Consider the following 13,957-nt stretch of genomic DNA (forward strand, 5'->3'; position numbering starts at 1 on the left):
TACCTAGTTGACTATTCTTTATATTAAATTCCCTTTCAAATATCTGGAGTAGTTTCTGTCTCCTGACTGGACTCTGAGTTTATATTCTCAGCCCACAGCTACACTTTTGAAGTGCTTTCTTCCTTAGTAAATGGCACCGGCAAACCTCTCTCCATGCCCTGCCCAGTGACTCAAGCCCGATGTCTGGGCATTGTTCTAACTTCTTCTATTCTCTAAACTTCCTTATGCAATCAGTGAACAGGGCCTGTAGATTTGGCTTCCTGCACATTCCTTCTATCTGTCTGCTTCTTTCCATCTGTATGCCCACCACCATAGATCAAGCCATTGCCTTACAACTGACCTCCCCACGTTTCTGAAGCTCCTGAATCTGTTCTCCCACTATAGCCCTAGAGATGTATCAAAAACATTTTCTAGATAAATACTTGCTGAAACATTCCAAATCCTTAGCATAATTTATAAGTCTTTCTGTGATTTGTCTTCTGCTTCTCCACTTCATTTTGAAATATGTTCCTTGCTCCTTTATTACTTTTTTTCCTTTATCAGTTTTTAAACTTGCCATGCTTTCTTTGCCTTCTTGGTACAAACTCTTTCCTCTTTGTAGAAATCTCCATTTTCACCTGGATAGCTACTACATATCCTTAAAATGTTGTATTAATATCACTTTCTCAGAGATGGTTTTTCTTTTTCTTTTTTTTTTTTTTAAAGATTATTTATTTATTTATTTGAAAGCCTGAGTGGGGGGTAGGGGGCAGAGGGAGAGGGACAAGCAGACTCCCTAGTGAGCAAGGGGCCCGATGTGGGGCTCAATCCCAGGACCCTGGGATCATGACCTGAGCTGAAGGCAGATGCTTAACCAAATGAGTCACCCAGGTGCCCCTCAGAGATGGTTTTTCTGACCTCTCAGACCAGATTATATTCCCCTATTTGTTTCTATGGATTACTGCACATCTACTTTTTAACTATAATATTCAGTAAACTTGTAGCTGTATACTTGTCTTCTTTCCTAGATGGTAAGGCCCATACAGGCAGGGGCTGTGTTTATATTGTCCAGAACAATACCCTTAACACCCAGTATTCTTTCCAGCACAGTAGTCAACAAATATTTGCTGAGTTCAGCTAATTTCTGTTCTATCCATTTACCATAGGACCTCTGAGCTGATTACAGAAGACACCCATTTCCTCAAATGCACTCGAATCCACCATGGCTGACTGTTACCTCTTAAACCAGAGGTTTCTTTGGATTGCTCTTCTCATATCTGACACCAGTTCTCTCTTTATGGGTTCTGAAAGTGATTGGAGAAGACTGAATGGAGAGTAGATTGACTAGAATTTATTACCTTTAACTGGACTGGAGACTCAACATTTTTCCCTCCTACATTGTCAGAGAGCTCTGTAGTGTCACAGGAGTCTTCCCAGTACCTGGTGCTAGGTGCAGCCCTGTGCTTGTTTTATGTAACTCAGGTTGCCAACGAAAGGATGTTCCTCTACTTCTAACAGCCAGTATGTTACTCCTCCACCCAAAACATAATGTGTTAGTTTCTTTGTAGTTCCCTGAAATGTAGCCCTTACTCCTCAAGTGGGGAAAGTGTTGGGGGGTGGACTAAAACACAGATAAGAGGGCTTTAAAAAAATCTATAATAACCAATAATGAAGAAGCTTATAATGAAAATAGAGTATGAAAATGAACATAAGAAGACCCATGAAAGCATATGACCACAAGCTGCTGGAGAAGCAGACCCAAGGAAACATTACATATATCCATTATGATTCTGGTTATACTTCCAGGGAGATAGCTGCGTTTATTTAAAAAAGAAAACAAACTATAAAACAGCCTGAAGAGCTTTCTGTTCTTTTTATCTTCTAAACAGATTTGACCCAAGATGGACATTTTCTTTGAGAATAATACGTCTTTTCCCTTCAGCTGAAAGTCTCACCTTTTGGATTCTATTCCACACACGTTCTTTATCATTTCTTCTTCCTTCAAGGGTGTCCATAGCGTCTGCCATTAGTGACTGCAGCTGTGGCGCCGAGATAACAATTATCAGTGTGGAATTCACACAGATAACTTCTCTAAATACACAGATTAAAACCTAATTAAAAAATCATTTGTACGCTGATGATTTTATTACTCATCTTTCCGACAATGAACACTGCCACCTCGTCTTCAGTCATTACCAAGTATTATTGCAGATATAAAATATTGTAACAATGAAAAGATTCTTCTTGAAAATTTGTAGAAAACATATAGGTTTTAATGTAGTAAGTGCTGATGTTTTGTAAAAAACAGACTTGGATTGTAAAGAACGAAGGCAGCAGTTACTTCTCTCAGGAAATGGCATGTATTACACGAACGCATTTTAGTATTTTCTCCTGAGGCTAATGTATCATAATTCTAGGCATCATGCAAAAGCTCACCCGAGGACAATACTAAAATTGCGCTGTTTTATCGCCTTTTAAAGGATGTAGCTCATTTAAATTTTTTTACTATTCTTTTATTTTCTAAAAGTTCAAAATAACCAAGTTGCCTTTTTCAAAGGCAAGTTTAGAAAATTCCACCCTTTGCCCAAAACTGCCATATTCCAACTTAAAACAATCCTGTACACATGCCGCATATGTGGCTGCAAAGTAATGAAGCAGCATCAAGCCATGTGATATTCAAATCTAAAAAAGAAAGTTTTCTAGAAAGGAATAAGTGCCAGTTCAGTTCACTGTGGCACCAGAGTATGAACTCTTGCGTAATCTCTCTGTACTTTAGATATCGCAGAGTTAAAGCAGGAGGGCAGCGAGTTGAGTCACTCAAGACTCTTCTGTTGAGCACTCCTTGTTTGTGTACCATCATAAAAGAGATTACTAGGGTTTATTTTCTAGGTTAACCTAACCTTGGAAGTTGGAAAGTAAAATCTAATACTTAAGGTGATGAAATCTTGCAAGATATGTGATTTTTAAATATTTGGCCTGTACATATACATCCATATACATTAATTTTTTTTCTAGTAGGCATATAAATTATGCAAATATCCCATGAAATCCTATTTTCCAAGATTTCAGGTAGTGGCCTATTGCACTAACATGTGAGTAAAAGATGTCAATAATGCTAGTTTGATGCTCTTTGTCTGTATTTGGAAATCTAAGTTATTTCCAGAAAAAAAAAAAAAAGCTGCAGATATGTGGTTAAGAAAACCTAAGTGCAGGGAACTCCCCTGTATTTTTCATTTAAATCTTGAATGTGCTTTTCAGGAAGATAGGATCAACACTGTGCCAGCTTCTTAAATTAACATTTTCTTTGCTTCCTCTTATCTCAGAGGAGCATTAATCATCTAAAATTGGCTATAATATGCACTTTGAAAACTCCATACTTACTGCATTCCTGAATGCCTTATGAGTGGTAGGATAAACACTTAGCCTTTTAGAAGGTGTTCTGCTGCATACAACTGTAAAGGTTTAGAAAGTATTCTTGCCGGTTTTGACTTAGTAATTCCTTGATTAATAGACTTTTCTTTCACCCCACAGTTTTAAACTTTAGTGTGCATAGTTTTATTATTTGGCTAGTCAGACCATTTTATATACTTACTTTGAATATTGGTATTTATTTAATATCCTTTTACAGGGTCAGATGAACATTATAAATGTTGGCAGTTCATTTCTTGATGGATTAATTTGTTACAACTTTAAAAGCTCAAAGAGGGAGGGTTGCTTTAGTTATCTGAAAATTACAGGTGATCAGTTTGGGCTGTTCTCATCCCTGCTGTGTGAATTCAGTTCAGGTCTATAATTAGTTTTAGCTACTTCAATTAAAGCCTCAAAGTAGAGCCCTTCCCTCTGACACTTTAGGATTTCCATATATGGTAAATTTTACCTTTCCTCGAATGGCCCTCACACTGGTTAGCAATAGTTTTATGAACAAGGAGCAATCGTTTCTAATATTAATTATGGTTATAAATACACATCTATTTGAAGATTGTTTCTGTGAGATATTCCTTCAACTAATTTTTGACTGGCTCTGTGTTTTATGAGTTAATTGGTCAATTTAGTTAAAACAAATCATTTGACTAACTACATTTTCCCCTCCAACGGAACAACTGTTTTACCTAAATGTACCAGTGTGGGGGCGCCTGGGTGGCTCATTCGGTTAAGTGGCCAGCTCTTGATTTCATCTCAGGTCATGATCTCAGGGTCCTAGGATCAAATCCCGTGATGGGCTCTCTGCTCACTGGGGAGTCTGCTTGAGGATTCTCTCTCTCCCTCTCTCTTTGCCCCTCACCGCACTTGTGCTCTCTTTCTATTAAATAAATAAATCTTAAAAAAAATGTACCAGTGTGTGTGTGTGTGTGTGTGTGTGTGTGTGTGTGTGTGGGCACTACTAACATATATATGACGCTAGAAGTGACTAAGAAAACTATAAAGACTATTTTGTAGGGTTGGTTTTCTTATTTTGTTTTGTTTTTTTTTTTAAGATTTTATTATTTATCTATTCGACAGAGATAGAGACAGCCAGCGAGAGAGGGAACACAAGCAGGGGGAGTGGGAGAGGAAGAAGCAGGCTCATAGTGGAGGAGCCTGATGTGGGGCCCGATCCCATAACGCCGGGATCACGCCCTGAGCTGAAGGCAGACGCTTAACCGCTGTGCCACCCAGGCGCCCCTGTAGGGTTGGTTTTTATATAGCGATTACTTTTGTCCTCTCACTTTCCCTTACAAGAAAATTATATATTAACTTATCTTGGAGTTTAAGAAATAATTTATTATAATTACACTTTATTTAAAACAAAAAGCCTGATCCACGATATGAATAATCAGCCCTTTTCCATGTTTTTACACAACACAAAGTTCTTGCTATAAAAATGGAAGCTAGTCGATGAGAGCAAATAAAAGGCAGAAACACCTTTCTGCATTTTCCAGTTTCTTTATTAAAATGCCTCAGGAGGGTTGGGCAGTTTGCCCTCAGACTACATTGATTCTCACAATTTTTTTTCTTTTCAGAACATATCACTCTTCTGTTAGCCCAGGGCCCGTGAAAGCCTTAAACAAAGAAAAACACTTACCAATTCCGCCTCCTGTTGACTGATGTCCTGTAGATAGGGAATAGTTGCTAGCTCCGCCATTGCTTGATTGATCACCTGGGACTGCTCCTTTACTCTCTGCAGTCGGCTGAGGAGGCTGGCATATTGCAACTTCTCCATCACACCTGAGCACCCGTGGAAACTCCCCTAGTCTCCCAGTAAAAGGAAATGTTTTAGAACAAAATCACAGAAATAGACCTTTCCCTAGGGATCGAAGTCAGGGATTATTGTAATATATTTACATCCTTTGAAGCAATGGGTACCTAGCACAAATAAATGTTTGTTTCCATTATTTTAGAGAATTGTCTGTACCTTTCCTTCAAACAGATGAATGTATATAAAAGGGAATGCTTTTCGAGACTGTTCAGAAACATTCCTGCATAAGGAGCCTGGGCTGAGGGAAAAAAAGGGGACTGAAACTGAACATGCATTCCACTCTCCTAGTGGGGATCTCACAAAGTTATGTTCGTTAAAAAGGGTGACTTTATCTATGTCACCAAAGCATCATAGGAGCTAAGAGTTGCTTACTATCTTGTTTCTTTTCTTTTCTTTTTTTTTTTTTTTTTTAAGATTTTATTTATTTGTCAGAGAGAAAAAGAATAAGTAGGGGGAGAGGCAGGCAGAGGGAGAAGCAGGCTTGCCGCTGAGCAAGAAGCCCGATGTAGGGCTCCATTCCAGGACCCTGGGATTATGACCTGAGCTGAAGACAGGTGCTTAACCGAGTGAGCCACCCAGGCATCCCTATTGTCTTGTTTCTATAAAAGAATACTTTCTATGCAAGTTGAATCCTCAAAAATGTTGTGCAAGTTGAATTCTGTCTACCCCAATGGCTTACATTAAATCTCTGGCTCTGCTTTTATCTTTAGTTCTCACTGGATGGCTTTGGATTCTGGTTCCCTTCCTTGTGGTATTATAGTGTTTGATTCTGGCTCCTTGAACCACTACAACAACTGATACGATCCATCTTGAAATAGGCTACTGCATACATTTGTAGGGACGATGACCCCCCACAGTATTTTTGGCTTTTTTTTTTTTTTAAGATTTTATTTATTTGTCAGAGAGAGATAGAGAGAGAGCACAGCAGGGGAAGCTGCAGGCAGAAGCAGGCTCGCCACCCACCGAGTGAGGAGCCTGATGCGGGGCTTGATCCCAGGACCCTGGGATCATGACCTGAGCCAAAGGCAGATGCTTAACCAACTGAGCCACTCAGGCACCCTATTTTGGTCTTTCTTAAGATAAGGCATACTTTTAATAAGGTAGCCCACCTTATGTGTTTTTCTAGGGCCAGCCATAAAAGAGGAGATATTACCTTCTCTAAAAATTTTAATACAAATTGTAGTGCTTGATAGGAGAAGGGTATCTAAGGTTAATAGAAATCTTTGGATTTCTGTTGTGTTTGTAGGATGGTAAGAAGTGGGAAGTCACAGGAGGATTTAATTAGGCAATTGCATTCTGCATCCTGGTGTGAGAAGAGAAAGTCTGGATGACCAGTGTTCCTTTATGACAAGGTTCCTATTGGACCACCTGTACCAGAATCACGAGGTTTTGTTAACAGGCAGAGTCCTGGGCCTTACTTGGTGAATCATGTATCTCTTGATATGTGGCCCTAGAAACCTGAATTTTAGCTAAGTGCCCCCCCACCCCAATTTTCAAACATCTCAAATGGAAGTTGAACAAACCACCATCTTAAAGCCTAGTATCTGAACAAGGACTATTTTAGTTTGTGTATGCTTATAAAACAGATTTTTCTCCCCAGACATTAGAAAAGGCAGACATGATTTTTTGTTCTTCAAATAGAATCTCTTCTAAAGAGAAAAATTATTAGAAACTAGCATTACTAAAGAGCCCTGAATTTCAACTTGAATTTGCAAAGCAGTTCTGTCTGAAATGTCATGCTCATATTTTGATGGACACTGACCTCTAGAAGTTGGCATTTTTCTAGAATCTTGGTAATACAGGAAGGTTGAGCACCATTACATTATATTTGCTGTGTGTCTCCCTAACACCTATCTATGCCCCTTGATTAATGTCCCTGTATCCCTGCTAATTTGTTCTTTATGATTAATCATTTATCTGAAAACCTATAAACCTATAGGAGCGATGATTGCAAGTTGTGGATTTGGGAACCCTTCTATGACTTGACAAAATAGCTAGCCTACCCATTTAGTTTAAACATGCAGCTAAACAATGGGATACTGTCAAATAGAGAAAAGCAAGTTGCAGGAGAAACCGTTTTCTTTCTGAAGAAAAATTACTTTCTTTGTTCTTCTTTAAAATAAACAATGGGGTTCCTTGTAGGAAAGTAGTGTAGTGACTCAACTCCAAAGAGCAGAAACAACAGCAGTCTGCTCGGGAACATAATCTATCAGTGTAATTTTCCAAAACATCAGGAAAATAAAAATAGTGGAAGGCACTGGTGCTTTGTTAGCTTGATTGTTGGATGCATAACAAAACAGGAAGTGCTCCATACAAATCAGATACTAGGGACAGAACATAGTTGACTGCTAATAGTCACCTATCTTCCTCCTCTCCCCAGAGTCAATGCAGTTTTGGTTATCAGGAAACTATAGATTAGTATTTTACCTATACAAGACGGGAGTCTTTGAGAGACAAAGAGAAAAAGAAATACAAATTGATATCTAACGCCAGGAGGAATGTTTTAATGCTGTTGCTTTAAGAAAATAAAGGAAATAGTGAAACATGAAGGAAGTAGCTTAAACATCTAATGTTACCAAGAGCTAAATCTAAAGGAGAAGTAGCCCTCCGTATGAGACTTCAGGAGAGATCAAAGGGGTCCTTAGCTGCTGGAGAGAGTGTAATAAAGTGGCCAAGATTGAAGCTAAAACCTCACACAGGTACAATGAAGGTTAGGTAAATAGCAAGCACAAATGAAGGCTTCAGTCAGAGAATTGTCTAGGTTTAATAGCAGGTGTGGTTAAATGTGTGGCAAATAAATGGTACTATATCATACCACCAGAAAGCAGAGCCCAAGTGTCTGGAATATATTTCCATTTGACATACATGTAGAAACATTAATTGCCAGAAAGGGATAGAAAATGCATATTACTGTTCATTTCAAATGTGTATATGTAAACATTTTTTATGCTTCACTTAGAGGAAATTAAAAGTAAAATTAATGAGGTATTAAAAACATGGTTAGGTCATTTTTTGGCAAGTCAGCCTGTGAAGAAGGCTTCATGCACGGCAAGAGATTTTATTATTTTAACTCTTTAACATTTAGCCCAGGAAGCACAGCACATAAGGTTTGAAACTGACAGCAGCCAATAAAGTTAATGAATGGAAAAGCACAGTGGCATCCGGTAACACGTGAAATAATTAGGACAAGGATCCAGAGAAGGAAAAATACCATTAGAGCACGCTACTGGTTGAATGGGATTGATGTTCAGTGGGATTAAAAGCCATCATGTGGGAAGGCGGTAGAATATTTTAGATTATAACTCTTACAGTGTCAGAATCATTCTTGTTTGGCCATGTGTTATTGTTGTATGCCTAGTAAAGGAATCTATAAAGATAAGGAAACTGGGATCAGAGTGTCAGGGGAATCAATGCCTGACACACAAAAACCCCCTTCATACCAGGAATGCCCTTGCCTCCTATCATCTTATGGCAAGAAGTGAAAATTCACATTCCCTGGGAAGGCCTACTGCGGTTATTAGATCTACTCCATGGCTGGAGATGACACCTCCAATCCTGCCTTTGTGAGTAGATCTGAGCACATTAGTGACCTAAGGGGAAAAAAAAAGGAATCCATAGGACCCTTGCATAATCTTCATTTTAGAAGAATAGGTAATTTCAGAGTACACACTTGTATCAAGAAAGAGAAAGGTCTATAAAACAGTCCTTTTGTCAAAGAACACTAAAAACCAATACGAATAATTAAAACTTCTGAAATTTGTAATGCTTAACAAAGTGCTTCAACATGGATTATGTACTTTGGATCTCGCAACAACTCTGTGAGGTGGGCCTGGCAGATATCATCTTATTTAATAAATGAGAAAAAAATAGCAGGTTAAATGACTTGCCTTAAGGTTACACGGACAGAGCACAACCTTGGACAAAAGTCTTCATCTAGAGGCGTCACAAGTGAGGGTGACAACTAATAAGAACAGTGCAATACCCAGACATTCGAGTGGACAGCATTTGCTATGTGACAAGTAAAAACACACTTCAGGGAATCTTAAAAACACTGTTGAGTGCTTCCTGGGTCACAGTTAATGGTACCATGTAGGAATAATTTCTACTCACCAACTCATTACTTGCTTCATTAAGCTAGGTTACCTTTGCAGCCAATTTTATTCAGTCCTGCTTTATGAAGCTGTGGTTGGGCATATAATAAAAAACCTGCAGGCTAATATTTGGATATACTTGTGGTCCCTAGGTACCTTCTGGCTCACTTGCTTCAATTCCATTAAACTCTTTGATATGATCTCCCAAAAACTGTTATTTCCCATAGAAGTTAACAAAGAAATGTTGATAAAATGCCTTGCACTTAGCAAAGTGGTACTGACTTATTTTAAAGAAGATTGAGTTATTAATTAGATGCCAAGAATCTTAGCTATGGTTTTCAAATCTCCTTTGTAGACACGTAAAGATACATGCATATACCAAATTCCAAGTGGCTAGAATGCCCATTGAAGGGTGAAAAGAAACTGAGTTAAGAACATTTAAAAAGTGCATGATGCCTAGATAGGCTCAACCTGCATACACAACACACTGAGATATGAGCTGGCAAGAGGTGATGTGGCCAGCATCCTGACAAGGTATGGCAGGTATTGGCCCAAAGAGCCAGGACGCAGACTGATCACTTTGACAACTTCTAGTACACTGGCTCTGCTAAGCTACCCATGAACCGATGAGGTAAAATAATGCTCTGTGGTGACGGTTCTTGTTATCTAAGATCCCACTATGTGCAAGGGTCTGATGATGACAAGGATGATGTATGTGGATTTCTAATTAAGATGGGGAGGTCGGTGGTGGTGTGTGTGTGTGGCAAGAGGAGGTTATGATAGAAGGTAAATTGGAGAATAGGACCTAAATCTGTGGTAGAGCCAATGAGATTGCTGTAAACTGAAGTTTGTGTCCATCCAAAATTCATATATTGAAGTCCTAACCCTCAATGTGATGGTATGGTGATGAGGCCTTTGGGATTAGACAAGGTCATGAGGGTGGAGGCCTCATGATGGGATTGATGTCCTTATACAAAGAGACCCCAGAAAGCTTGCTCTCTACCATGTGAGACAAGGTAGAAGTCTGCAAGCCGGAAAGAGGGCCTTCATCAGAGCCTGACCATTCTGACACCGTGATCTTGGACTTCTAGCCTCTAGGATTGTAAGAAAACAGAGATGGATTTTTTCATAATAGAAATATAGGGAAGGTAACTGAGTGGAACACAGTTATGGGGGGGGAGCTATGGGGTAGCAAAATCGGTAAAAATGTGCTTTTGTATTTGTAATGCATAGAATTACAAATCATGCAAATAGATTAGGGGTTTTATCGCTTTTCTAAAATGCTGAATAATGTTATTGAGCAGATAAACTGCTGAACAGATGTTAAGTAGCTGTTTGTGATGACCCCCTTGGTTCCCCTTGTAAGGTAAGAACATCAAATCAATGATGTAATACGAAAGCCACAAAAAGAAAATTCTTCAACATTTTCTGCTTACAGGCCTTTTGAAAAATATTTTAAAAAGGGGAAATCTTCAGCCTTTATAGCCTGTTAATGAGAAGTTCCCTTTATGTACTTTCAGTATAATGGCTTAAATTTTGTAAAACAGCACAGCATAATTCGGGTCTAATTCTGGGCTTTTTAACACTGAAAAGTAGAAAGGGCGTATTTTCCCCAGATCAAAAAAAGGATTAGATAACTTACCCTAAGGGTATACAAAGATCAATTGCCAATGCTTAGGGAAGCATCTAATTTATCAGTGTGGTGTGGAGGCACTAGCTTGAACACTCCAAATTCTTGTGTAGGTAACAAAATAGTTATGTATAATAGCCCAGGATATGAAATAGGGAAACACTGTGTTTAATAAAATTTTGTTATTGATTTGAAGTGAGAAATGGACTGCGAGCTTGAATTAGATAGCAGGAAGGCACAAAGAAAAAGCTCTTCAAAGAGCCACTAGACTAATAAATGCTGTAAATTGCAAAGTGTAGCATTGTAGTATGTTTTAAAATATAAAAAAATTAATTCATTAGCTAAACTTTGCTTGGTTTTGCAGAAAAGATTTACCATGAATGTTTCTAAAATCCTCCAATACTTGCAATATTTGCACCATAAACTTTCCATACTTCTACAATTGTCTAATATTTGAGCATTGGACAAATATAAAGGACTCATATACCTACATTCAATTGGGTGCTTCTAATAAAATCCAATATTGGCAAGATTCGCTTCCCCATTGTCTCCATGTGTCTCACTGTGTCTTCTTTGGTCAGCAGACCGAAGGGAGTTTTATGTTCTAAAAATCGTAACAATAAACTTTTATACTACTTTTTCCAGACTTCCATTTCAAAATGCTTTCTTTAGCAAGCTATAAACAGATATCTCAAAGTTAATAGATATGAAATCTTTAGTGTAGAAACTAGCACCATCCCTAGACCACATGCATAACAACGAAAGATCTATGAGGAAAAAGGCAGAGGAGACGTTGCCCTTTAGAGACTATCATTTATTCATTTTGTTGTGTTTCCTGATTGAGAGATCTAAGAGGCAGCCTATAACAATTCATCCCTCTCTGCAGAGTATGTTTTTCCTGACTTGTGAAGAAGTGTTGTCATAAATGTGTCTGATTGTTGTCTTATTCCTCCCAGGTTTTATTCAAGTGGGCAGATCCCATTGACTTTGGATGTAGCTTGAAGTTGAGATAAGCCTCAGAGGATAGAGTGCCAGACAAAACACAAATCCTTAATTATGTGGGTAGAGCTGAAGGAATAAATTCAACCTGGTTGTGAATTTTGCCCACAAATCTGAGACTTCAACTCCATGTGAATATTTTCTTGAGTTTTGGAAGTTCCGACGGAATTACTGAATACCATTTAACTGTAGTAACTCTTCAGGAGATGTAAGTTCTCAGTTCATTACATAAGAAAAGAGTGGAACAGATATCAATATAATAGCAGAGAATCCAAGTGGTTTAAGGTTGTCATTGGCCATATTTGTGATTTCATGTAAGTATTTTGGATAATTGTCTTCTACATTTGTTAATCGATGATGACAAAAAGTTGTATTCTTAAGTGTCCTATGCTTAGGCACTGGTGATAGCGCGGTTGGGGTGAGATGGCTGGAGTGAGGGAGGGCAGACCGTCTAGAATTGCACTGGTCTTTAGGGAACCTGAACCCCAGGTATTGTTAACTAACCCACAGAGAAGATTGGAAGGAGTTCATTATAACCCGACAAACATTTTTGGGGGGCCTAGTCCTAGTATATGCTCGGCTTTATGATGATTAAGACTTGATGAAGAATGCCCAATTGCTGACTTATAACAGAATTAAAGGATAATAAAAAGTCCAGGTGATTTACCTGTAAATGTGGGCAGCTTCCTACTTGATAGTTTTTCCAAAAATTTCCCATCTTCTTTGTTTTTGAACCCAAGGGTCAAGAGATATTGTTGGGGAGGAAAAGATGACCAGTCAACTGTCTGAGGCAATATGTGGAGTCCTTGAAGATCTGAAATACAACTGGAAATGAGCTAAAAATTTTGATAACAAAGGGTATTTCTTCCTCCTAAATTTCAGGAATTGTACTTGGAAGACATGACAAATAGAAATGTTAAAGGTACAAAGTAAAAGTATATGCATCAAAACGTCAAATAGATGCCATATCATTATTTATGCTTTTCTTAAAATATAAACACATACAGAACATAGTAGTAAAATATGGTTGGATTACATGGAGCTCTTTCTCCATATTCAAAATAATAGAAAATTCAGGACCAGCTGGCAGGCTTAATAGTTTTCTCTGTGCTCTTTTCAAGAGAATTTGATTTTTCTGTTCATAGTTTAAGATTTAAAGAAATAATGTTATATGAAAGGAAAGAGAACAAGTACTAAGTGAGAATTAAAACATCAGGCTAATTTAGTTACCATCCCTCCCATAGTTGAAGCAAATTTGAAATGACAAATGTACTGACTTTTGCAATTAGACTTGGAAATAATTCAAGTGTCATGAAAATGGTTGTAAAACAAACTCATATACTTAACGACCATGAGACCTATTATTTACTGAGTACTTACGTTCTACCTTCCCTTGTTCTAAGTACTTTGTGCAGATTGCCTCTCTCTCTCTCTTTTTTTTAAAGATTTTATTCATTTATTTATTTTAGAGATACAGAGAGGGAGAGAGAGAGCGAGCAAGAATGAGTAAGCAGGGGGAGGGGCGGAGGGAGAGGGACAAGCAGATTCTACTCTGAGCCTGAAGCCCAAGGTGGGGCTCAGTCCCAGGACCCTGAGATCATGACCTGAGGCGAAATCATGAGTTGGGGGCTTAACTGACTGAGCCACCTGGGAGTTCCTGTGCAATGTCTTTTTAAATCCTCACAATAACTTTACAAAATTGGTGCTATTGTCCCCATTTTATGAATAGGAAGTTGAGGTACACAGATGGGAGGCGACTTTCACAAGAACACAACCTATAAGTGGACAAAGCAGGATTCATACCTGGCAGTCTGACTCCAGAGACCACGCACCTCACTACTGTATTCTGCTTCAGGCTTGCTTGGCTCCTGATTACTTTTGATATAGGGGCGAATGTCATCTATGGAGTCTTGGTGTCCAGATTCACTTATTTCATTTCCATTCTGAGTAATAATGCTTTGGTTAATTGTGATAGACTTCACAAATGAAGGATGATGAACTGAGGGTTTAATGAGCTCTCCC

General features: G+C 38.4%; 1 protein-coding gene across 1 annotated transcript in view; it reads right to left on the reverse strand.

Annotated features, from left to right (window-relative positions):
- SPATA16 (spermatogenesis associated 16) overlaps nucleotides 1-13,957 on the reverse strand; it is a 224,322-nt gene that overhangs the window by 28,086 nt on the left and 182,279 nt on the right. Inside the window, 4 exon segments of the mRNA XM_048215147.1 lie at nucleotides 1,935-2,018; nucleotides 5,042-5,206; nucleotides 11,428-11,540; nucleotides 12,603-12,749. Coding sequence (XP_048071104.1) covers nucleotides 1,935-2,018; nucleotides 5,042-5,206; nucleotides 11,428-11,540; nucleotides 12,603-12,749 — 509 coding nt within the window.

This window comes from Ursus arctos, unplaced genomic scaffold, assembly GCF_023065955.2.
Source record: "Ursus arctos isolate Adak ecotype North America unplaced genomic scaffold, UrsArc2.0 scaffold_4, whole genome shotgun sequence".
Lineage (NCBI taxonomy): Eukaryota > Metazoa > Chordata > Mammalia > Carnivora > Ursidae > Ursus > Ursus arctos.